At 43.9% G+C, this 24,166-nt stretch overlaps 1 protein-coding gene across 4 annotated transcripts in view; it reads left to right on the top strand.

The window, feature by feature from the left end:
* Nucleotides 1-874: 874 nt before the first annotated feature.
* intu (inturned planar cell polarity protein) overlaps nucleotides 875-24,166 on the top strand; it is a 50,032-nt gene continuing 26,740 nt past the window's right edge. For 2 of the 4 annotated variants that reach the window (XM_014156288.3, XM_014156289.3), the window contains exons 1-3: nucleotides 875-1,413; nucleotides 6,593-7,176; nucleotides 9,606-9,691. In XM_014156288.3, coding sequence (XP_014011763.3) covers nucleotides 1,322-1,413; nucleotides 6,593-7,176; nucleotides 9,606-9,691 — 762 coding nt within the window. In that variant the 5' untranslated portion in view covers nucleotides 875-1,321. Of the gene's footprint in view, nucleotides 1,414-2,039; nucleotides 2,323-6,592; nucleotides 7,177-9,605; nucleotides 9,692-24,166 lie in introns of those variants that run through there. The other 2 variants (XM_014156285.3, XM_014156286.3) reach the window with 1 other exon arrangement.

Consider the following 24,166-nt stretch of genomic DNA (forward strand, 5'->3'; position numbering starts at 1 on the left):
CATATGTAATAAGTATATGCATATTCTAGTTACTGGGTAGGAGTGGTAACCAGATTAAATCGGGTATGTTTTTTTTATCCAGCCGTGTCAATACTGCCCCCTAGCCCTAACAGGTTTTAAGGAAATCATGAATGTCATGGATATATTTGAATTAGTATATATATGGAGGCTTAAATACCCTGACCTAGTGAAATATACATGGCAGAGGCTTAATCATGCCAGTCGTCTTCATTACTTTCTTATGTCATTCTCTCTGGCACCACACATTTAAAAGGTGTTGATAGGGGACAGAATGCGGTCAAATCATCACATAATTGGTATATATATTACTCTTACAGAATTTCCACGTGGGCGAGGATATTGGAAATTTAATCAAAGCCTACGTGATGACAACTTGTTTATAACTAGAACAGAAGAATTTATAACGGACTTTTCCCGACATCACATAGGTACAGCAAATCCCCTTATTGTATGGGACACTTTTAAATGTGCCTTTAGAGGCCATGCAGTTCAGTACTCTTCTATAAAACAAAAGCAATTTAGATCAAAATAGTCCATATTAACAAAGGAAATTAATAACTCTACCTACATGTACTGATTACCTCAATTACGTCCACTAACCTCCATTGACTCTGTACGGGTACCACCTGTATGTAGTCTCGCTATTGTTATATTACTGCTGCTCTTTAATTACTTGTTCCTTTTATTTCTTATTATTATTCGTATTTTTTAAACTGCCTTGTTGGTTAGGGGCTTGTAAGTACGCATTTCACTGTAAGGTTGTATTCGACGCATGTGACTAATACAATTTGATTTGATTTGATCTATTGAGCAAAAGAGGCGGCATTTTACGCCACCTGCCAAGTACCCCGGCTAGACCAGAAGCGGTTCAACTTGTGCATGTGCTGCCCTGCGCTCGCTTAAAGACTGGAGTTTGGAGAAGTATTCAGGACTGCTTTCTTTTCATTTTCGTTTTCAAAAGCATCGGGAGGGAACTGCGTGTCCTTGAGTCAGTGATTGACGTGAGAAATCGTGAGGAGAAGTTAATACTTTTTGTTAGGATCGACAGCAGCATTAGGCTTTTCATTCGGACTAGGGCAAGGATTCTACATTCACCACCGGACCAGGACAGAGGATTTAAACATGTAAAATGCATTTAAAAATGTAGAAAACGCCTGCTGGCAGACGACTGGTCCAAAACGGCACTATTCATCCCAAGCCGTGAGTCAGGACTTTTTGTCCGGAATGGAAATGTTTTATCGGAAAGCCTTGATGATCTGTGCTGAACTCACCCTATCCGTTAAAACATGAAACATAAATTATGTTTAATATTGCTACAGATAAGGGAACGTCCAGGTCATTCTCTAATAATTTTGAGGATTTTGATTCCATACGCAGGGTGCTTCTATACAGGTCAGTATATTGATATATGCTATGCTATGGCAACGACGAAGGGAGTTAATATGAAAATGTTTAGGTAAACTATTTGCACTTTCTTTGTGTTTCTTCTCGCATTCATTGCACTTTTGTTTGACTGTTGTTGCTTTGTCCAAAGCACTCTGAATGCCATATGGGATTTTAAAGGGGATTTAAAGACCTCGTGCAGCTCGTGAGGATGGGGAGGGGGCGAACTAAACATAATTGGTGCTCCTGCCCATCTATTCAGAGGGAGATAGCTTGTTAAAATTTCGCAATATTTTTGATTTAGCTGCGTTTGTGATTTTATTAGATACTTTGCACATTTGAGATACATATGTATCACATATTTCCAGAGCGTTTCAGACAAATGTTTCACTTAGTTTAGGCATAGTCAAGAAGAGGTACCTAACACTAGTTTACATTTTTGTTACTATTAACGTTGTTACACTGAAACATTTATTCAGTCAACCTCTTTTTATTGCACGCGTATTAGTGGCTAGATGTGTACCTACTCCCTTGTCTGTTTTCTATCCTGCTAACGGAAAGCTTCCATGTTGTCATGGAAACGTGAACATCAGCCAACCACACTGAGACAATTTGCGTCACGTGGCATTGTTGAAGAGCCCGTATGCAGACAACATGGCGATAGACTGACGATGCTCACAAAGTAGAAAGTAGCTCAAACGTATTAACTTAATGTTTAGAGTTATGACCGGTATCATCTTGTCGAACACATTGAACGAATGGAATTATGACTACTAAAGATTATAGCGGGACGCTCGAGCCCCTTGCAGCTGCGCGTAAGCACCGGAGACGGGAGGGCGACGACAGGGAGGAACTGCATGACAACGGGAATGATAGTGAATCAACATCATCAAGTTACTGTCAGTCCGACTACTCCGAGTAAGATAACCCTGTACATTATTGCTTGTTGCTTCCAAAGAGAAACCCTATTTTTGAGAGGGCTATGGTATTGAAGGGCTGCCTGACTGTTTGCAAAATACAAATCATATCAAATGTTATTGGTCACATACGCATGGTTAGCAGATGTTAATGCAAGTGTAGCGAAATGCTTGTGCTTCTAGTTCCGACAGTGCAGTAATATCTAACAAGTAATCTAACAATTCCCCAACAACTACCTAATACACACAAATCTAAAGGGGTGAATGAGAATATGTACAAAAAATATATAGATGAGCGATGGCCGAGCGCCGTAGGCAAGGTGCAATTGATGGCATAAAATACAGTAATACATATGATATTAGTAATGTAAGATATGTAAACATTATTAAAGTGGCATTATTTAAAGTGCCATTGTTTAAAGTGACTAGTGATCCATTTATTAAAGTGGCCAGTGATTGGGTCTCAATGTAGGCAGCAGCCTCTAAGAGTTAGTGATTGCTGTTTAGCAGTCTGATGGCCTTGAGATAGAAGCTGTTTTTCAGTGTCTCGGTTCCAACTTTTATGCACCTGTACTGACCTCGCCTTCTGGATGGTAGCGGTGGGAACAGTGGCTCGGGTGGTTGTTGTCCTTGATGATATTTTTGGCCATCCTGTGACATCGGGTGCTGTAGGTGTCATGGAGGGCAGGTAGTTTGCCCCCGGTGATGCGTTGTGCAGACCGCATCACTCTCTGGAGAGCCTTGCGGTTGAGGACAGTGCAGTTGCCGTACCAGGCTGTGATACAGCCCGACAGGATGCTCCCGATTGTGCATCTGTAAAAGTTTGTCAGGGTTTTGGGTGACAAGCCAAATTTCTTCAGCCTCTTTCACCACACTGTCTGTGTGGGTGGACCATTTCAGTTTGTCTGTGATGTGCATGCCGAGGAACATAACTTTCCACCTTCTCCACTGCTGTACCTTCGGTGTGGATAGGGGGGTGCTCCCTCTGCTGTTTCCTGAAGTCGTCAATCCTCTCCTTTGTTTTGTTGACATTGAGTGAGAGGTGTTTTCCTGACACCACACTCCGAGTGCCCTCACCTCCTCCCTGTAGGCTGTCTCATCGTTGTTGGTAATCAAGCCCACTACTGTTGTGTCGTCTGCAAGCTTGATGATTGAGTTGGAGGCGTGCATGGCCACGCAGTCGTGGGTGAACAGGGAGTACAGTAGGGGGCTGAGCACGCACCCTTGTGTGGCCCCAGTGTTGAGGGACAGCGAAGTGGAGATGTTGTTTCCTACCTTCACCACCTGGGGGCGGCCCGTCAGAATGTCCAGGACCCAATTGCACAGGGCGGGGTTGAGACCCAGGGCCTCCAGCTTGATGATGAGCTTGGAGGGTACTGTGGTGTTGAATGCTGAGCTGTAGTCAATGAACAGCATTCTTACATAGGTATTCCTCTTGTCCAGATGGGATAGGGAAGGGTGCAGTGTGATGGCGATTGCATTGTCTGTGGACCTGTTGGGGCGGTATGCAAACTGAAGTGGGTCTAGGGTGGTCGGTAAGGTGGAGGTGATATGATCCTTGACTAGTCTCTCAAAGCACTTCATGATGACAGAAGTGAGTGCTATGGGGCGGTAGTCATTTAGTTCAGTTATCTTTGCCTTCTTGGGAACAGGAATAATGGTGGCCATCTTGAAGCATGTGGGGACTGCAGACTGGGATAGCGAGCGATTGAATATGTCCGTAAACACAGCAGCCAGCTGGTCTGCGCATGCTCTTAGGACGCGGCTAGGGATGCCGTATGGGCCAGCAGCCTTGCGAGGGTTAACACGTTTAAATTTTTTACTCATGTCGGCCACAGAGAAGGGGGGGGGCAGTCCTTGTTTGCAACCTCAGCTGTCTATTCGTCTAGTCATCTTTATCAGTTGCCACCTCAACTTTATAACTTGACAACCGAGGCAGCTCACTGGAAGCGACTTGACAAGTGAAGCAGGATGCACACTGACTGTAAAGTGGTCTAGAGGTGGCTTACTGGCTACTGTTATTCTTCACCAATGTGTGGACAGTGATCGATGCATGGCTTTGCAGTATCAACATGTTTCATTAAGCTCATGGCATGCGTTCTTATTATAAAGGCAATGTAGGCCTATGCTATGTTCACCTAACAAAGTGAATAGTGTATGGATTCTATGAGATTAGTTTAAAAGTTTATAATTATAATTTATTACATTTCTATAGTGCTTTTCATAGACTCTCAAAGTGCTTCAAGAGCAAAAAACAAACAAGCAATATATCATGACAGATCAACCAATAGAGGCCAAGTCTTTGAAAGCTGCATGGTTGATGATGGTGATGGAGTCTGCTGATGATCTTATAGCCAATGGACTTCTCTTCCACTCTGTGTAGCAGACACTTGACTGATGCTTCATCAGGTCTGGGCGCCAGAAAGAGCACCACTCACAGTTCAGAATAGTAGCCAGTCGTCCTCACTACGTGTCCTCTGCCTTAGCACTGCTGTAGTCCTCTATCTTACGCTTCAAGCGACTCTTTCAAACAAAAAGCTAGCCAAGCCAAAAAGTGCTAACCTGTCAGTCAATATGGAAATCTTGGCTCAAAAACAGCAGATACTGTATATATACAATAAAAACTCTTAGGTTATCAAAAACAAAAGAGCTGATTTAAAATTCTATAATTAAAAACACCTAAAAGATAACTAAATATGTAGCTACACATTTACAGGAGCTCTGTGCTTAGGCTGCTACTAGGGCTCCATGGCAACTATATGTTTTTATTTGTATGTTTTTATTGTTGTCTGGCCGTCTCATTGACTTGGCCATTGTTTGCCTCTAGTCTACCAATTCCAAGCAATCCAAATATCATCAGTTTAAATGTTGTGTTCACCGTATCCAAAGAGCCTCTGAGTATGAGTACTGATGTAGGATCAGTTTAGCCGTTTAGGTCATCATGAATAACATTATATGGACTGGTTGGGACCTGATCCTAGATTAGTACTCCTACTCTGAGATGTTTTGAGGATAAGGGACCAGAGCTCTATCTGCACTGCAGCACTGGTATGGACAGATAGGATAGCAGAGATAGTTATCTGGCCATATCACCTTTCAAAGAAGGTCGTCATCTGTACTCAATTAATGTAGAACTCAACTGTAAGCCATGGAATGCGTCCAAATGGCACCCTTTTCCCTAGAATCCTATGTGCAATAATCAAATGGAGTGCGCTATGTAGTGAATGGGGTGCCATTGGGGACGCAGACGTGGTATTGAAACAGAAAAGATGGATGAGGCAAAAGTAAAAGGAACCATCAGTGTAGTTGCACTATTCTGGGCCTAGTATACTACTCTCCTCCTCTTTTTTCTATCAAAGTTTGGGGAAATGTATTTTTCCAGTTTGGAAACTTAACCTTCATAAATAATTATATGCTATTTACCATCCTTAGTGAATTTATGGATGTGTTTTCCAAGAGTCTACCAGAGGCAGCACAGCTTCATTTAGAGGGAGACCGACTGACAGAAAAAAATGCCTGGCTGAATTTTTTGGGGTTTCTTTTTGCCGAGTTAGGGCATTTTCTCTCTCCGGCCGGTGATGTGGGTTTCCCTTTTTCTTGTCTCTTCCTGTCTCAAAAAATGCCATTTCTTGTCTTTCTCCAGGCGTGTGGTTTTCTTTTCCCCCAAATGCCACACGATAAATTAGAACAGAAATGCACTCCACTGGGAATGAGTAAGAGAGAAGATTAGGAGATAATAAAACATCTTGTACATGTAGTTGTTTTGAAGTATTATTAAATTAAAACAACAATGTATGTCATACAACTTTACACCTGTGGCCTACATGGTGGTTGTCCTCTTACAAATGTGCCTTTCAGTCATCGCTCTCTCCTTGACTGGAGTTATTCACTGACCCAGAACACAATACAAGATGGGCTATCAGACTTTCTGGCTGTTTGACGGAGTTTCACTTGTTACACAGTAGTATAATTGTGTTACTAACCTGTTGAATAGCATCATACAAGACTCATACAAGACTCATGTTTAGATGGGGATTGAAGTCGACGAGGGCTAATCTGACATACTGTGATGAAAGCCAATGTGCTCTAAATTGATTAGAATATATGCACTTTTAATCCTCAAGCAAGCCTTACGCCTCTACACTGTAGTTCTTGCCAAATTAACCTGACAATCCCTATCAGATGGGTTCACTGGGCAGGCAAAACATCACTTTTGACTCTGCTCTCAAACAGTTTCACTCAGTCTATGCTTTTTGTCTGTTCATTCCCAGCGACCTAGAGCCAGAATGGCTGGACGATGTCCAGAAGAACGGCGAGCTCTTCTACCTGGAGCTGAGCGAGGGCGAGGAGGAGGCGGCATTAGCTCAGGCCGCCGCCAATAACGGCCTCTCCACCAATCATGTGCACTTCAGCGAGAAGGAGGCGGAGATCATCAGCGAGGAGTGCAGGAAGCGTCCTGATGGCACTCCAACCAAAGGAGAGCCCAAGCTGAAAAGACTGGCCAGGATCCTACGGAGGAAGAGGCGGCCATCCCAGCGGAGTGGGCCCGACGGAGGAGCCAAAGACTCGTCATCGCTTCCGACGTCCATCTTGAAAAACCAGGCGGGGCAAAGGGCGGGGCTGGTGGTCCAGCAGCAGCAGCTGAAGGAGGTGTGTGTCTACCTGAACCCCAAACGGCTGGGTAGCTGCTCCCCTCCTCCCCCAGAGAGAGGGGGTCTACTGGAGGCTCTGCTGGGGGTGGTGCATCGCCCATCCTGGGGCCAAGGAGACCCTGTAGGGGGGAGGGGGGAGAGGATCGCCGTCCACGGCCTGGTGCCCAACAGCCCCGCCATCAAGTGTGCACAGATACTGATCGGTGAGTGTTCAAAACCTCACTGTGGGGATGTCCGAAATGGTACCCTATTCCCTATATAGCCAACTGATTTTGACCATAATCACCCTGGTCAAAAGTAGTGCTCTTTAAAGGGAATAAGGGTGCCATTTCAGACTCACCTAATGTGTCTGTCATATACACATTGCCAGACCTTTGGATGGGCACTGGCAGAAATACCAGAAAGACTGCAAGACATTTTTTATTGACATAATTGACATGATATTAAGTACTTATAAAGTTGTGTTTTACAGCAAATCGTTTCTTTTGTGGAGACTGACGTCGACACAGTTGCTTTGGGCAGACCAAGGAATGCAAAGAAACTCCACATGAGTTAGTGTTTAAAGCCATGCCTTTCATGTAGCCTACCACTCCATGCTAAAACAATTAGCCTAGACTCGTTAAATACCTGAAATAATTGAGGTGAAGTCTTTGTTAGGGAGATAGGAATGGATAGAGGTCTGCACAGGGGCAGGTGAAACTCCTTGATATACAAAAAGGAACAACGGCACGTTTGGCTATTTCTATATCCCTGGACTATATCTCCAGACTGTGCTCCTCTACTAAATCCATACTATTTGGAAAACGGATGACACAATACTTTTTCGCCGTACCAACCAAAGTTGTTAGGAATTCGACTTAGTGCAGCTCATTAAAAACAGGGCCGAAAAGATACACGCATACATACAGTTGAAGTCAGAAGTTTACATACACCTTAGCCGAATACATTTAAACTCAGTTTTTTCCAATTTCTGACATTTAATCCGAGTAAAAATTCCCTGTCTGGTCAGTTAGGATCACCACTTTATTTTAAGAACAATGTGAAATGTCAGAATAATAGTAGAGAGAATGATTTATTTCAGCTTTTATTTCTTTCATCACATTCCCAGTGGGTTAGAAGTTTACATACACTCAATTAGTATTTGGTAGCATTGCGTTTAAATTGTTTAACTTGGGTCAAACGTTTCATGTAGCCTTCCACAATCTTCCCACAATAAGTTAGGTGAATTTTGGCCCATTCCTCCTGACAGAGCTGGTGTAACTGAGTCAGGTTTGTAGGCCTCCTTGCTCGCACACGCTTTATCAGTTCTGCCCACACATTTTCTATAGAATTGAGGTCAGGGCTTTGTGATGGCCACTCCAATACCTTGACTTTGTTGTCCTTAAGCCATTTTGGCACAACTTTGGAAGTATGTTTGGGGTCATTGTCCATTTGGAAGACCCATTTGTGACCAAGCTTTAACTTCCTGACTGATGTCTTGAGATGTTGCTTCAATATATTCACATAATTTTCCTCCCTCATGATGCCATCTATTTTGTGAAGTGCACCAGTCCCTCCTGCAGCAAAGCACCCCCACAACATGATGCTGCCGCCCCAGTGCATCACAGATGGGATGGTGTTGGTCATTATGGCCAAACTGTTGTATTTTTGTTTCATCAGACCAGAGGACATTTCTCCAAAAAGTACGGTCTAGGTCCCCATGTGCAGTTGCAAACCGTAGTCTGGCTTTTTTTATGGCAGTTTTGGAGCAGTGGCTTCTTCCTTGCTGAGCGGCCTTTCAGGTTATGTCGATATAGGACTCGTTTTACTGTGGATATAGATACTTTTGTACCTGTTTCCTCCAGAATCTTCACAAGGTCCTTTGCTGTTGTTCTGGGATTAATTTGGACTTTTCGCACCAAAGTACATTCATCTCTAGGAGACAGAACGCGTCTCTTTCCTGAGCGGTATGACGACTGCCTGGTCCCATGGTGTTTATACTTGCGTACTATTGTTTTTACAGATGAACATGGTACTTTCAAGCGTTTGGAAATTGCTCCCAAGAATGAACCAGATTTGTGGAGGTCTACATTTTTTTCTGAGGTCTTGGCTGATTTATTTTTATTTTCCCATGATGTCAAGCAAAGAGGCAATGAGTTTGAAGGTAGGCCTTGAAATACATCCAAAGGGACAACTCTGATTGACTCAAATGCTGTCAATTAGCCTATCAGAAACTTCTAAAGCCATAACATCATTTTCTGGAATTTTCCAAGCTGTTTAAAGGAACAGTCAACTTAGTGTATGTGAACTTCTGACCCACTGGAATTGTGATACAGTGAATTATAAGTGAAATAATCTGTCTGTAAACAGTTGTTGGAAAAATTACTTGTGTCATGCACAAAGTAGACGTCCTAACCGATTTGCCATAACTATAGTTTGTTAACAAGAAATTTGTGGCGTGGTTTAAAAATGAGTTTAATGACTCCAACGTAAGTGTATGTAAACTTCCAACTTCAACTGTACATTCATTTGTATAGCCTACAGTATGGACTCGATAGAGTACGTTTGCGGAAGTATCACTATTGACGCTTATTTTTGCTATCTATGTCAACTTGCTGCTGTTATGCATTGACTTCCTCCTCCTCCTCCTCAGGTGATGACCTAGTGGCAGTGGACGATGTGGATGTTACCACGGAGAACATTGAGAGGGTTCTCTCCTGCATTCCTGGGCCTACACAGGTGTGTGTGTGTTTCCAAGACCACCCACCCCACTCATTACTGCCGTATTAACCTCTCTAGGGGAGGTGGGACGAAATCTATTCAACAGCCAGTGACAAATCAGAGCGCCAAATTTAAAACCACAAAATGTCATAATTCAAAGTTCTCAAACATAGGACTATTTTACACCATTTTATAGATACACTTCTCCTGAATCGAACCACGTTGTCCGATTTCCAAAAGGCTTTACAGCGAAAGCAAAACATTAGATTATGTTAGGAGAGTACATAGACACAAAAAACCACACAGCCATTTCCAAGCAACTAGCATGCATCACAAATACCCAAAACACAGCTAAATGCAGCACTAACCTTTGATGATCTTCATCAGATGACACTCCTAGGACATTATGTTATACAATACATGCATGTTTTGTTCAATCAAGTTCATATTTATATCAAAAAACTGCTTTTTACATTAGCATGTGATGTTCAGAACTAGCATACCCACCGAAAACTTCCGGTGAATTTACTAAATTACTCATGATAAATGTTCACAAAATACAGAACAATTATTTTAAGAATTATAGATACAGAACTCCTTTATGCAATCGCTATGTCCGATTTTAAAATAGCTTTTTTGGCGAAAGCACATTTTGCAATATTCTGAGTAAATAGCTCGGCCATCACGGCTAGCTAATTTGATACCCACCAAGTTTGGGACAACCTAAACTCAGAATTACTATTAGAAAAATTGGATTACCTTTGCTGTTCTTTGTCAGAATGCACTCCCAGGACTTCTACTTCAACAACAAATGTTGTTTTGGTTCCAAATAATCCATAGTTATATTCAAATAGCTCCGTTTTGTTTGTGCGTTCAGGTCACTATCCGAAGGGTGACGCGCGAGCGCATTTCGTGACAAAAAAAATCAAAATATTCCATTACCGTACTTTGAAGCATGTCAAACGCTGTTTAAAATCAATTTTTATGCGATTCTTCTCGTAAAATAGCGAAAATATTCCAACCGGGCAACGTTGTATTCAGTCAAATGCTGAAAGAAAAAAATGGAGAAAGCCTTAGAAAATGTCACGTTACAGCACAGATGCTGTATTTTCGATAAGAGATGCAACAGAAGGACAACAAATTGTCAGACAGGGCACTTCCTGTATGGAATCTTCTCAGGTTTTGGCCTGCCATATGAGTTCTGTTATACTCACAGTTTTAGAAACTTTAGAGTGTTTTCTATCCAAATCTACTAATTATATGCATATTCTAGTTTCTGGGCAGGAGTAGTAACCAGATTAAATCGGGTACGTTTTTTTATCCGGCCGTGAAAATACTGCCCCCTATCCCAAAGAAGTTAAAAGAACAGTAGTTAGAGGGAAGTATGCGCTGTTGTGTGTTGTGTTTGAGGTAAGTGTATTATTAGCTGTAATGCTACTTTCACAATGTGAAAATATACCAAAGACCTCCAACAGATTAGATGTTTGTTGAGCCCTATTCACATGAATTGACCTCCGTGATCATGTATCTTTCTCAGCTCTTGGTTTTCTTCATGAAAAGTTCATTTTCTTCATGAATAGACCACATAAAACCTACACATCTCTGTGTCCCAAATGGCACCCGGCGCCGATCAAAAGTATTGCCCTGTGTAGGGATTAGGGTGCAATTTGGGACGTAGCCTCTGCAACAGCCACCAAAGAAAGGGAAGTCCTCCACATTAACTCAATTAAAGACGAACTCATTTTTTCAAACCAACATGTCTGCTCTGCTCGAAAGTGTTAGAAGCTGGTTTCTACACACTCATGGCAGGCAGGTGCACACAAGGCAGAAACACACACACTAAGACGCAAGGTAGACACACATACACAGACACGCAAGGCAGACCAAGAATGTGTGTCAGGATCATTCTACTGCCCCACACGTTAAAAGTGAGGGCTAGGATGCCACTGCAACGTGTTGGCATAAACCCAGTGGATGCTATACTGTAGCTCTGACCAAAGTCACACATTCATAAGGCTAGAATGCCTTGAGTTGGCCGGATTCAGAGCTGAAATAAGTGAGCTACATCATTAATTGACCTCAATGAGAGACGTGCTTGAAATTTGAAGATAAAGTGTGTGGATCTGAAGTACGAATACCAGATACTTATCTTGCTTTGCACAGTGAATCAATGAACCAAACCAAGCTAAGTGTACAGTGCCTTCAGAAACACACCCTTGGACTTTTCCCATATTTTGTTGTGTTACAACCTGAGTTTAAAATTAATTAAATAGAGATGTTGTGTCACTGCCCTACACATGAATCACATTATTCAATAAATAAATGAACCAAACCCGGCTAAGTGTACAGTGCTGTCAGAAAGTATTCACAACCTTTGACTTTCTCCACATTTTGTTGTGTTACAGCCTGAGTTTAAAATATTGTGGTAAACTGTGGGGTGTTGGGTTGAGCGTGCAGAGATTGACACAGAGACAGGGAGGTTGTAGTCTGCAAAAACAACTTTACTAAGACAGAAAATAAACATAACAAAGAAAATCACATAGGTTTGGCTCGGTCCTTCTCTACTGTGGCTTGGTGTCGGTCTCTCCCCGTTCTCTCTCGCAGTTTGCCACCGTGCTCCATTTATTTGGCCTCCACGGCTGGTTGGCACTTACCTCTAATTACCTCCACTTAGAGCTGTCCGTGTCGGGGTGCCCAGCTCCCGTATTCCCAGCAGAGGGAGCCAACATCGCCTCACGTACCTCCCCTCTATTACCATCCCCCGGGGTAGACCTCCTGGGATACCACCCCCCCACCCTTAGCCCTGACTGGAAGGGAGGCATGCTAAGGGCCAGGTTTGCATTCCTCCGGAATAGGGCGTCCGCATTACCGTGCTGGGTCCCCGACCTGTGGGTGAAAGAGAATCGCTGTAAGGACAGGAACCAGCGGGTGACACGGTCATTCGTGTCCTTAACTCTTGCCACCCACACAAGGGGGGCATGGTCAGTAATCAGGGTGAACTTCCTCCCGAGGGGGTAATAATTCACGGCGAAGCACTCCTTCTCGACAATCGAGTATTTCTTCTCCCTTGGGAGGAGTTTCCTGCTGACATACATGGGGTGCTCCTCGCCTCCTGCTCTTGGGACAAAATGGCCCCTACCCGTGTCAGACGCGTCTGTCTGGACGAGGAGTTTTTTTTTTAGAAGTCTGGGGTGACGAGTACCGGGTGCGAACATAGCGCATCCTTCAGGGCCTGGAACGACACCTCTGTGTCCTCCGTCCATCGCACCATCTGGGGTAGTCGTGCCTTTGTTAAGTCTGTGGGGAGAAGCTATTGCGGCAAAGTTGGGTACAAATCTACTGTAGTACCCTGCTAACCCCAGGAATGACTTCACCTGCCTTTTGGTTCGGGGGACCGGCCATCCCCTAATGGCAACAATTATATGTATTTATTATTGGGGTTTCACATTTCCCCTCCCGATCTGATGGCCCAGGTACTCCACCTTGGCGTAGCCCAGCTTGCACTTGTGGGGGTTCGCGGTTAGACCAGCATCCCTTAGCGCATCCACCACAGCCTGTAACCTACAAAGATGTGACTCCCAACTGTCACTGTGCACAGTTATGTTGTCCAGATAAGCAGCGGCGTACTCACTGTGCGGCCGCAGGACTCGGTCCATGAGTCGCAGAAAGGTCGCTGGTGCCCCGTGGAGCCCGAAAGGCAGAACCCGGTAGTGGTATAGCCCCCCAGGGGTGGAGAAAGCGGTCTTCTCCCGGGAGGCCGCTGCCAGTGGCACCTGCCAGTACCCCTTCGTCAGGTCCAAGGTGCTGACGTATCTCGCCATCCCCAAGCGGTCGATCAGTTCGTCCACCCAGGGCATGGGGTAGGTATCGAGCATACTGACCTCGTTCAGGCTGTGGAAGTCATTACAGAAGCGGACGGTTCTGTCCGGTTTCGGAACCAGCACTATGGGGCTAGACCACTCACTGTGTGACTCCTCCAGTACCCCCATTTCTAGCATTGTCGCCACTTCCCGCTGGACTGCCACCCTCTGGGCTTCTGGTATCTGGTATGGCCGTTTACGCACTTTTTCTCCTGGACGGGTGTGGATATGATGTTCCACGAGATCCGTGCGCCCCGGCACCTCGGAGAACATGGCCATATTCCGCTGGACCAACTCTCTGAGCTCTTGTCGTTGGGTCGGGCTGAGGTCTTCCCCCATTGCAACTTCGACCGAGGGCGGGCCCTGCTGTGGCCGGGTCCATGTTACGCACAGCGCCTCGCGTGTGTGCCATTTCTTCAGTAAATTCACATGGTAAAGCTGGAGGGGTTTTCTCTGCCCCGGTGGGCGGACCTTATAGTTGACGTCGCCTATCCGCTCAACGATGTCGTAGGGCCCATGCCACATAGCCAGGAATTTACTCTCTGTTGTAGGGATCAGCACCAAAACCTTCTCACCTGGTTGGAACTCTCGTGGTTGGGCACCCCGGTTGAAGACACGCTCCTGGGTACATTGCGCCTGGGCCATGTGCTCTCTCCCCACTGGCCAAATCACCATCATCCTCTCCCTCATCTCCTCCACATGTTCTACTACGCTGCGAAGGGAGGTCGGCTGCTCTTCCCAGACCTCCTTGGCTAGGTCCAGCAGCCCGCGGGGCCGACGGCCATACAGGAGCTCAAAGGGGGAGAACCCCGTGGATGCTTGGGGTACCTCGTGCACTGAAAACATAAGGTGGGGCAGCAGCTGGTCCCAGTTCCTCCCATCTCTCTCGATGACCTTCAGCATCTGTTTTTTGGGTCTTGTTGAAGCGTTCCACCAGCCCGTCCGTTTGTGGATGGTACACACTGGTCCTCATCTGTTTTATTCGTAACAGATTGCAGACATCTTTCATCACCCGAGACATGAACGCAGTGCCCTGGTCCGTCAGGATTTCTTGCGGAATACCCACCCAGCTAAATAAATGGAAGAGCTCCCGTACGATACCATTTGCTGCCGCCGTGCGTAGCGGGATTGCCTCAGGATACCGGGTGACGTAATCCACGATGACCAGGATGTATTGATATCCCCTCGCAGTCTTCACCAACAGACCCACTAGATCCATTTCCACCCGCTCGAATGGCACTCCTATAATGGGCAAGGGAACCAAAGGGTTTCGATAATGCACCCTCGGAGCTGTGATCTGGCACTCCAGGCAACTACGGCAGTAGTCCTCCACGGCGCGCTTGACTCCAGGCCAGTGGAACTGGTTCCCGATCCGCTCCCTGGTTTTCTCCATCCCCAGGTGTGCCCCAAGCAGGTGGGTGTGGGCAAGCTGCAACACAGTCCTAACATACTGGCTGGGTATGAGTAACAAGTCTTTTGTCTCCCCATTATGCTTTACTACCTGATACAATAAATGATGCTTGATTGCGAAGTGGGGGTAGCGCCAATCACTTACCCCAGGTAGTGATTGGCACAGTACGCCATCCACCGCAATCACCTGGCCCCTAGCGTTCTGGAGATTGGGGTCTTCTAACTGGGCCATCCCGAACTGACCCGTGAGGATTCCAGTGTCGGGAGGTCCGTCTAGGGCCTCCACCTCCATAAAGGGAAGCCTGAGGTCTTCCTCGCACAGTGGCTCGCTTGCCGGAGTGGGGTCGTCTCCCTCCTCCGGGTCCGACTCGGGCCCAGTGGACACCTCTCGTGGCGGGGGTTGGGTTGCACAGTCCACTGTCCTTTTTCCTTTTCTTCCCACCTCCCGTGCTCGCCTCCCCAGGTCCCTCCTCCACAGGGCCAGGAAGAGAGGGCAGTCTCGACCAAGGAGAATGAACACGGGTAGGTTAGGGACAGCTCCCACGCGCATCTGGTTATACTCACTGGCACCGTTGGGTACCTCTGAGTCCCTGTGTACACAGGACACCGTCACCTCCTCGTCCCCCGGTTCCTCCTTCCCCTCTCATGTGCGCCACTGCGGGTGGGCGAGGGTCACCATGCTGCCGGAGTCCAGCAGAGCGCTGGTGTCGATGCCATCGATTCATACAGGAACCATCGGAGGGGCCATCTCGGTGTGTGCCCAGCAGTAGGTGACGTAACTCGCCATCTGGGTTACCCCAGAGCTGGGGGATGCGGAGGGCATGGCTTCTTCCCGGCCGGGACAGTGTCACGCGAGGCGCCCCGGCTCAGCGCACTTATAGCGGCGTCTCTGATCTGGGTCCAGCAGCAGCAGCCGCCACCGTCGTCGGTTTGGGTCACCCTCCCGCTTCACAGCCTCTGGTGGTTCCGTCCGGGCCCCCTTCAGCCCCTCGCCTCTCTCTGTGTTGTTCGTCCCCCTCACCGCGTCTCCTCTCCACTCGGGCCCCTCTCAGCAGGTCCTGGGTGTTCTGGTGAATTTCCACCGCGGTCAGCAATTCCTAAAGTCTCTGGGGGTTCTGCATGCTCACCATCTTCTTCATCTCGTATGGCAGGGCCTGAAGGTATTTATCCAGGATGAGCTTGTTGAGCATCGGGAGGGACGGTATTTCTGTCAGTAGCCAGCCCTTGGTCAGGCACACCAGGTTGCTCATCTGAGCACGGGTGGAAAGGGTGGGGTCAAAGGCCCAGTCGTGGACGGCGTGCGAGATTGAACCCATAACGGCTCAGTATCTCCCGTTTGAGTCCCTCATAATTTGAGGCCTGGTCAGCGTCCCACCTTGACAACAGCCAGTGAAATTGCAGGGCGCCAAATTCAAAACAACAGAAATCCCATAATTAAAATTACTCAACATACAAGTATTATACACCATTTTAAAGATAAACTTCTTGTTAATCCAACCACAGTGTCCGATTTCAAAAAGGCATTACGGCGAAAGCACACCATGCGATTTATGTTAGGTCAGCGCCTAGTCACAGAAAACCATACAGCCATTTTCCAGCCAAGGAGAGGGCTCACAAAAGTCAGAAATAGCGATTAAATTAATCACTAACCTTTGATCTTCATCAGATGGCACTCACAGGACTTCATGTTACAAAATAAATGTTTGTTTTGTTCGTAAAGTCCCTCTTTATGTCCAAAAACCTCAGTTGAAATTGGCGCGTTATGTTCAGTAATCCAAAGGCACGAAGTGCGCTCTCAACATCCAGACGAAAAGTCAACAAAGTACAGTAAAAGTTCATAGAAACATGTCAAACGATGTTTAAAATCAATCTTCAGGTTGTTTTTGTCATAAATAATCAATAATATTTCAACCGGACAACAGCTTCGTCAATAGAAAAGGAGAAACAAGAAAGGCGCATTCCCGATCACGCACTGGACTCGTGTCTGGAAATGTCCACTGTCCACTCATTGAAAGTGCTGTATCTCCCTAATTTTTCAGAATAAAAGCCTGAAACAATGCCTAAAGACTGGCCACATATAGAAGAAGTCATAGAGATCGTGAACTGGGTCCTAAGTCTTTGTATGGTGGATAGGCTTTCAATGGAAAAACAGCCTTTCAAAATAATAGTACTTCTTGGATAGATTTTCCTCAGGTTTTCGCCTGCACTATCAGTTCTGTTATACTCACAAGACATTATTTTAACAGTTTTGGAAAGTTTAGAGTGTTTTCTATCCAAATTTACCAATTATATGCATATCCTAGCTTCTGGGCCTGAGTAGCAGGCAGTTTAATTTGGGCACGCTTTTCATCCAAAATTCTGAATGCTGCCCCATGCTACCCCAGTGAAGTTAACTTCTTATGGATGGTGGCAGTATTGAGTCGCTTGGATGACTGACGTGCCCAGAGTAAAGATCCTCCTACTCACTCCCAGAAACTATGATATGCATATTATTAGTAGATTTGGATAGAAAACACTCTGAAGTTTCTAAAACTGTTTGAATGATGTCTGTGAGTATAACAGAACTCATATGGCAGGCAAAAACTTGAGAAAAAATCCAACCAGGAAGTGATTTGTAGTTCTTCTATCTAATCCCTGTTCAAACTACAGTATCTGTGGGGTAATTTTGCACTTCCTAAGGCTTCCATTGGCTGTCAACAGCCTTTAGAAACGTCTGTCATGCGTCTCCTGTTACTGGGCAGAGAACAGGAGCTCAGTCTATCAGTGGACTGTCTGGGAGCAGTGAGTTGTTTACTGCGCATTCACGTTTGGCGCGCCGCTCATTCTTTTTCTCCTGGAATGAATACGCTATTGTCCGGTTGGAATATTATCAACGTTTTAATTTAAAAAGACCCTAAGGATTGATTGTAAATATCGTTTGACATGTTTCTACGAGCGGTAATGGAACTATTTGACTTTTTGTCTCTTATTTTACGCACACGCGTTATGCCTTTGGATAGTGATCTGTACGCACGAACAAAACGGAGGTATTTGGACATAAATATGGAGTATTTCGAACAAAAATAACATTTATTGTGGAAGTAGGAGTCCTGGTAGTTCATTCCGACCAAGATCAGTAAAGGTAAGGGAATATTTATAATACTAATTCTGAGTTTAGTTGACTCCAGAACTTTGCTGGTATCTGTATAGCTTGCTTTGATGGTTGAGCTCTGTACTATTGACAAATGTGCTTTTGCCGAAAAGCTATTTTAAAATCTGACACAGCGGTAGCATTAAGGAGTAGTATATCTATAATTCTTTTAATAACTGTTGTAAATTTAATCAACGTTTATGATGAGTATTTTTGTAAATTGATGTGCACATTCACCGGAGGTTTTGGTGGGAATACATTTTCTGAACATCACGCGCCAATGTAAAATGCTGTTTTTGGATATAAATATGAACTTTATCGAGCAAAACATACATGTATTGTATAACATGAAGTCCTATGAGTGCCATCTGATGAAGATAATCAAAGTGAATATTTTAGCTGTACTTTTGGTTTTTGTGATGCATGTCCTTGCTTGGAAAATGGCTGTGTGGATTTTCTTGTGAAGTTTATGTCCTAACATAATCTAATGTTTTGCTTTCGCCGTAAAGCCTTTTTGAAATCGGACACAGTGGTTAGATTAAGGAGTATCTTATCTTTAAAATGGTGTATAATACTTGTATGTTTGAGAAATTTTAGTTATGAGATTTTTGTTGTTTTGAATTTGCGACGTGCACTTTCACTGGCTGTCGTCATATCAATACCGCTAACGGGATTCAAGCCATAACAGGTTAACCTGTTAGGGCTAGGGGGCAGTATTGACACGGCTGGATAAAAAACGTACCCGATTTAATCTGGTTACTACTCCTGCCCAGTAACTAGAATATGCATATAATTATTGGCTTTGGATAGAAAACACTCCAAAGTTTCTAAAACTGTTTGAATGGTGTCTGTGAGTATAACAGAACTCAAATGGCAGGTCAAAACCTGAGAAGATTCTGTACAGGAAGTACCCTGTCTGACCATTTCTTGGCCTTCTTTGCCATCTCTATCCATTACAAAGGATCTCTGCTGTTACGTGACACTTCCTACGGCTGCCATAGGCTCTCAGAAGGCGGCAAAAAGCTGAATCGTGGCTTTGCAGGCTCTGGCTGAAAAAAAAGTAGCGCGTTTGGGTAGTGGCTGGTTACAGTACTGTGAGACTCCGGCTTGTGCCCGCGTCGACCGAAAGCTTTGTTTTCTTTCCTCTGTTTACCTAAACGGAGATTCCCGGTCGGAATATTATCGCTTTTTTTACGAGAAAAATGGCATTAAAATGGATTTTAAACAGCGGTTGACATGCTTCGAAGTACGGTAATGGAATATTTAGAATTTTTTTGTCACTAATTGCGCCATGCTCGTAACCCTGATTTAGCATTTCGGATAGTGTCTGGAACGCACGAACAAAACGCCGCTATTTGGATATAACAATGGATTATTTTGGACCAAACCAACATTTGTTATTGAAGTAGCAGTCCTGGGAGTGCATTCTGACGAAGACAACAAAGGTAATCAAACTTTTGTAATAGTAAATCTGACTTTGGTCAGGGCTAAACTTGGTTGGTGTCTAAATGGCTAGCCGTGATGGCTGGGCTATCTACTGAGAATATTGCAAAATGTGCTTTCACCGAAAAGCTATTTTAAAATCGGACACCTCGATTGCACAAAGGAGTTCTGTATCTATAATTCTTAAAATAATTGTTATGCTTTTTGTGAACGTTTATCGTGAGTAATTTAGTAAATTGTTAGTAAATTCCCCGGAAGTTTGCGGGGGTATGCTAGTTCTGAACGTCACATGCTAATGTAAGAAGCTGGTTTTTGATATAAATATGAACTTGATTGAACAAAACATGCATGTATTGTATAACATAATGTCCTAGGTGTGTCATCTGATGAAGATCATCAAAGGTTAGTGCTGCATTTAGCTGTGGTTTGTGTTTATGTGACCTTATATGCTAGCTTGAAAAATGGGTGTCTGATTATTTCTGGCTGGGTACTCTGCTGACATAATCTAATGTTTTGCTTTCGTTGTAAAGCCTTTTTGAAATCGGACAGTGTGGTTAGATTAACGAGAGTCTTGTCTTTAAAATGCTGTAAAATAGTCATATGTTTGAGAAATTGAAGTAATAGCATTTCTAAGGTATTTGAAAATCGCGCCACGGGATTCAACTGGCTGTTGCGTAGGTGGGACGAATTCGTCCCGCCTAGCCCAGAGAGGTTAACAAGTCACATAATAAGTTGCATGGACTCATTCTGTGTGCAATAATAGTGTTTAACATGATTTTTGAATGACAAAAAAAAGCAGACATTGAATATCCCTTTGAGCATGGTGAAGTTATTAATTCCACTTTGGATGATGTATCAATACACCCAGTCACTACAAAGATACAGGCATCCTTCCTAACTCAGTTGCCAGAGAGGAAGGAAACCGTTCAGGGATTTGACAATGAGGCCAATGGTGACTTTAAAACAGTTAAACTCTAACTTCTCTAGGGCCAGTGGGACGATTTCGTCCCACCTACGTAACAGCCAGTGAAATCCCGTGGCGCGTTATTCAAATACCTTACAAATGCTATTACAATTTCTCAAACATATGACTATTTTACACCATTTTAAAGACAAGACTCTCGTTAATCTAACCACACTGTCCGATTTCAAAAAGGCTTTACAGCGAAAGGAAAACATTGGATTATGTCAGCAGAGTACCCAGCCAGAAATAATCAGACACCCATTTTTCAAGCTAGCATATAATGTCACAAAAACCCAGAAGACAGCTAAATGCAGCACTAACCTTTGATCTTCATCAGATGACAACCCTAGGACATTATGTTATACAATACATGCATGTTTTGTTCAATCAAGTTCATATTTATATCAAAAAACAGCTTTTTACATTAGCATGTGACGTTCAGAACTAGCATACCCCCCGCAAACTTCTGGTGAATTTACTAAATTACTCACGATAAACGTTCACAAAAAACATAACAATTATTTTAAGAATTATAGATACAGAACTCCTCTATGCACTCGATATGTCTGATTTTAAAATAGCTTTTCGGTGAAAGCACATTTTGCAATATTCTAAGTAGATAGCCCGGCATCACAGGGCTAGCTATTTAGACACCCAGCAAGTTTAGCCTTCACCAAACTCCGATTTACTATTAGAAAAGTTTGATTACCTTTGGTGTTCTTCGTCAGAATGCACTCCCAGGACTTCTACTTCAATAACAAATGTTGGTTTGGTCCCAAATAATCCATAGTTATATCTAAACAGCGGCGTTTTGTTCGTGCGTTCAAGACACTATCCGAAAGGGTAAAGAAGGGTGACGAGCACGGCGCATTTCGTGACAAAAAATGTCTAAATATTCCATTACCGTACTTCGAAGCATGTCAACCGCTGTTTAAAATCAATTTTTATGCCATTTTTCTCGTAAAAAAGCGATAATATTCCGACCGGGAATCTGCGTTTAGGTAAAAAGACGAAAGAAAATAAAGCACGGGGTCGACTCGTGCACGCGCCTAAGCCCATTGTCCTCTGATCGGCCACTTGCCAAAAGCGATAATGTGTTTCAGCCTGGTGCTGCCTCGATATCATTCAGCTTTTTCCCGGGCTCTGAGAGCCTATGGGAGCCGTAGGAAGTGTCACGTTACAGCAAAGATCCTCAGTCTTCAATAAACAGAGACAAGAAGAACAAGATCTTGTCAGAGAGGGCACTTCCTGTAAGGAATCTTCTCAGGTTTTTGCCTGCCATATGAGTTCTGTTATACTCACAGACACCATTCAAACAGTTTTAGAAACTTTAGGGTGTTTTCTATCCAAAGCCAATAATTATATGCATATTCTAGTTACTGGGCAGGAGTATTAACCAGATTAAATCGGGTACGTTTTTTATCCGGCCGTGTCAATACTGCCCCCTACCCCCAACAGGTTAATGGCTGTGATAGGAGAATACAGAGGATGCATCAACAACATTGTAGTCAGTCCACAATATTAACTTAAATGACAGTGTGAAAAGAAGTAAGCATGTACAGAATATTTTTTTCCCCAAAACATGAATCCTTTTGCAATAAGGCACTAAAGTAAAACCGCAAGAAATGTGGCAAAGAAATTCACTTTATGTTCTGAATACAAAGTGATATGTTTGGGGCAAATCCAACACAACACTGAGTACCACTATTCATATTTTCAAGCATGGTGGTGGCTGCATCAAGTTATGGGTATGCTTGTCATCGGCAAGGACTAGTGAGTTTTTTGGTATGAAAAGAAATGGAATACAGCTAAGCACACGCAAAATCTCAGAGGAAAACCTCGTTAAGTCTGCTTTTCAACAGACACTGGGAGACAAATTCACCTTTCAGCAGGACATTAACCTGAAACACAAGGCCAAATATACATAGAGTTGCTTACCAAGACGACATTGAATGTACCTGAGTTGCCTAGTTACAGTTTTGACTTAAATCGGCGTGAAAATCTATGGCAAGGCTTGAAAATGGCTGTTTATTAATGGTCAACAACCAACTTGACAGAGCTTGAAGAATACATTTATTTTTTTAGGTGAAAATATTGTACAATCCAGGTCTGCAAAGCTCTTAGAGATTTTCCCAGAAAGACTCTCAGCTGTAATCGCTGCCAAAGGTGATTCTAGCATGTATTGACTCAGGTGGTTGAATACTTATCTAATCAAGCTATGTTAGTGTTTTATTTTTCATAATTGTCTTTATAAATGTTATAATTTATCTTCCACTTTGTCATTACAGAGTATTTTGTGTAGATTGTTGACAAAAAAAAGGACAATTAAATCAATTTTAATCCCACCTTGTATCACAACAAAATGTGGAAAAAGTATTGGGGTGTGAATACTTTCTGAAGGCACTGTATCTATAATCTCTGTGTGTGACTGTTTTAGGGATTTTATGTTTGCCCATATTTAATTTCCTCCCTTGATCAAGAAAGATGTCTTTAAGTCTCTGTAAATCCATTGTAGAAGGAATGGTTGAGTAGAATGGCGCTCACCACTGAATACAGACATCTTCTCCCATTCCATTTGGCTTCGATCGGCTGTCAAAGTATATAGTAGGTAACAATCTCCACCTTTTTACATGAGGAAAACTGTCCAATTCTGGAAATGGTGCTTTGATCGCCATTCAGGGAACCGCTCAAGCTTTTTCCTAATTTGTCTCCTCACACGGTCAAAACAGGGCCTCAAGAAGGAGGAATTTGTAAATGACAGAGTGTCTAGGGAGTGATGGCATTTGCAAAGAGAGAGGGAGACAGAGGTAGAGAGAGCGAGAGAAGCCAGACTGTGGTGGGGGTTGTTTGGGATAACCACAGGAAAACAGCCATTACGCTGTGGCCACTGAGAGAACAGCTGATTAGAAGACTCGGCCAGATAGCAAATTACACTGTAGAGAAGAGAGGAGGAAGAGAATAGAAGAGAGGAGAAAAAAACAACAAGGCCTCTCGTCGGTTTGCCGTGGCTTAGGACGGAGCTACTGTAGAACTGGCATACTCTGAGGAAACTTCAACTTTGGTGGTGGTTTTCTGTGTGTGTGTGTGTGGCTGGCTGGCTGGGCTGGGCTGGGCTGGGCTGGCATTTTTGCATGTGTGAACGTCCGCCCTCCCAGGTAGAGCATGGTAGACAGTAGCTATTACATGGGCGTAGCAGCAGTTTGTATAAAGGTTTGGACCACCATGCCCTCTGCCTACCCTCATAGTATAGTATCATCAGTAATACTTTACTGTCTCTCTCTATCAATTCAATTACATTCAAAGGGCTTTATTGGCATGGGAAACATACATTTACATTGCCACAGCAAGTAAAATAGACAATAAACAAAAGGGAAATAAACAAGGGAAATAAACAATCAGAAATGAATAGTAAACATTATTCACAAAAGTTTCAAAAGAATAGAGACATTTCAAATGTTAAATTATTGGCTATGTACAGTGTCGTAGCAATGTGCAAATACAGTGCTTTCGGAAAGTATTCAGACCCCATTACTTTTTCCACATTTTGTTACGTTAGACTTATTCTAAAATTGAATCTACACACGATACCCCATAATGGCAAAGCGAAACAGGTTTTTCCAATTTTTTGCAAATGTATTAATACTAAAAACAGAAATACCTTATTTCCATAAGTATTCAGACCCCTT

Source organism: Salmo salar, chromosome 18 (assembly GCF_965601325.2).
Source record: "Salmo salar chromosome 18, fSalSal1, whole genome shotgun sequence".
NCBI classification, from domain to species: domain Eukaryota; kingdom Metazoa; phylum Chordata; class Actinopteri; order Salmoniformes; family Salmonidae; genus Salmo; species Salmo salar.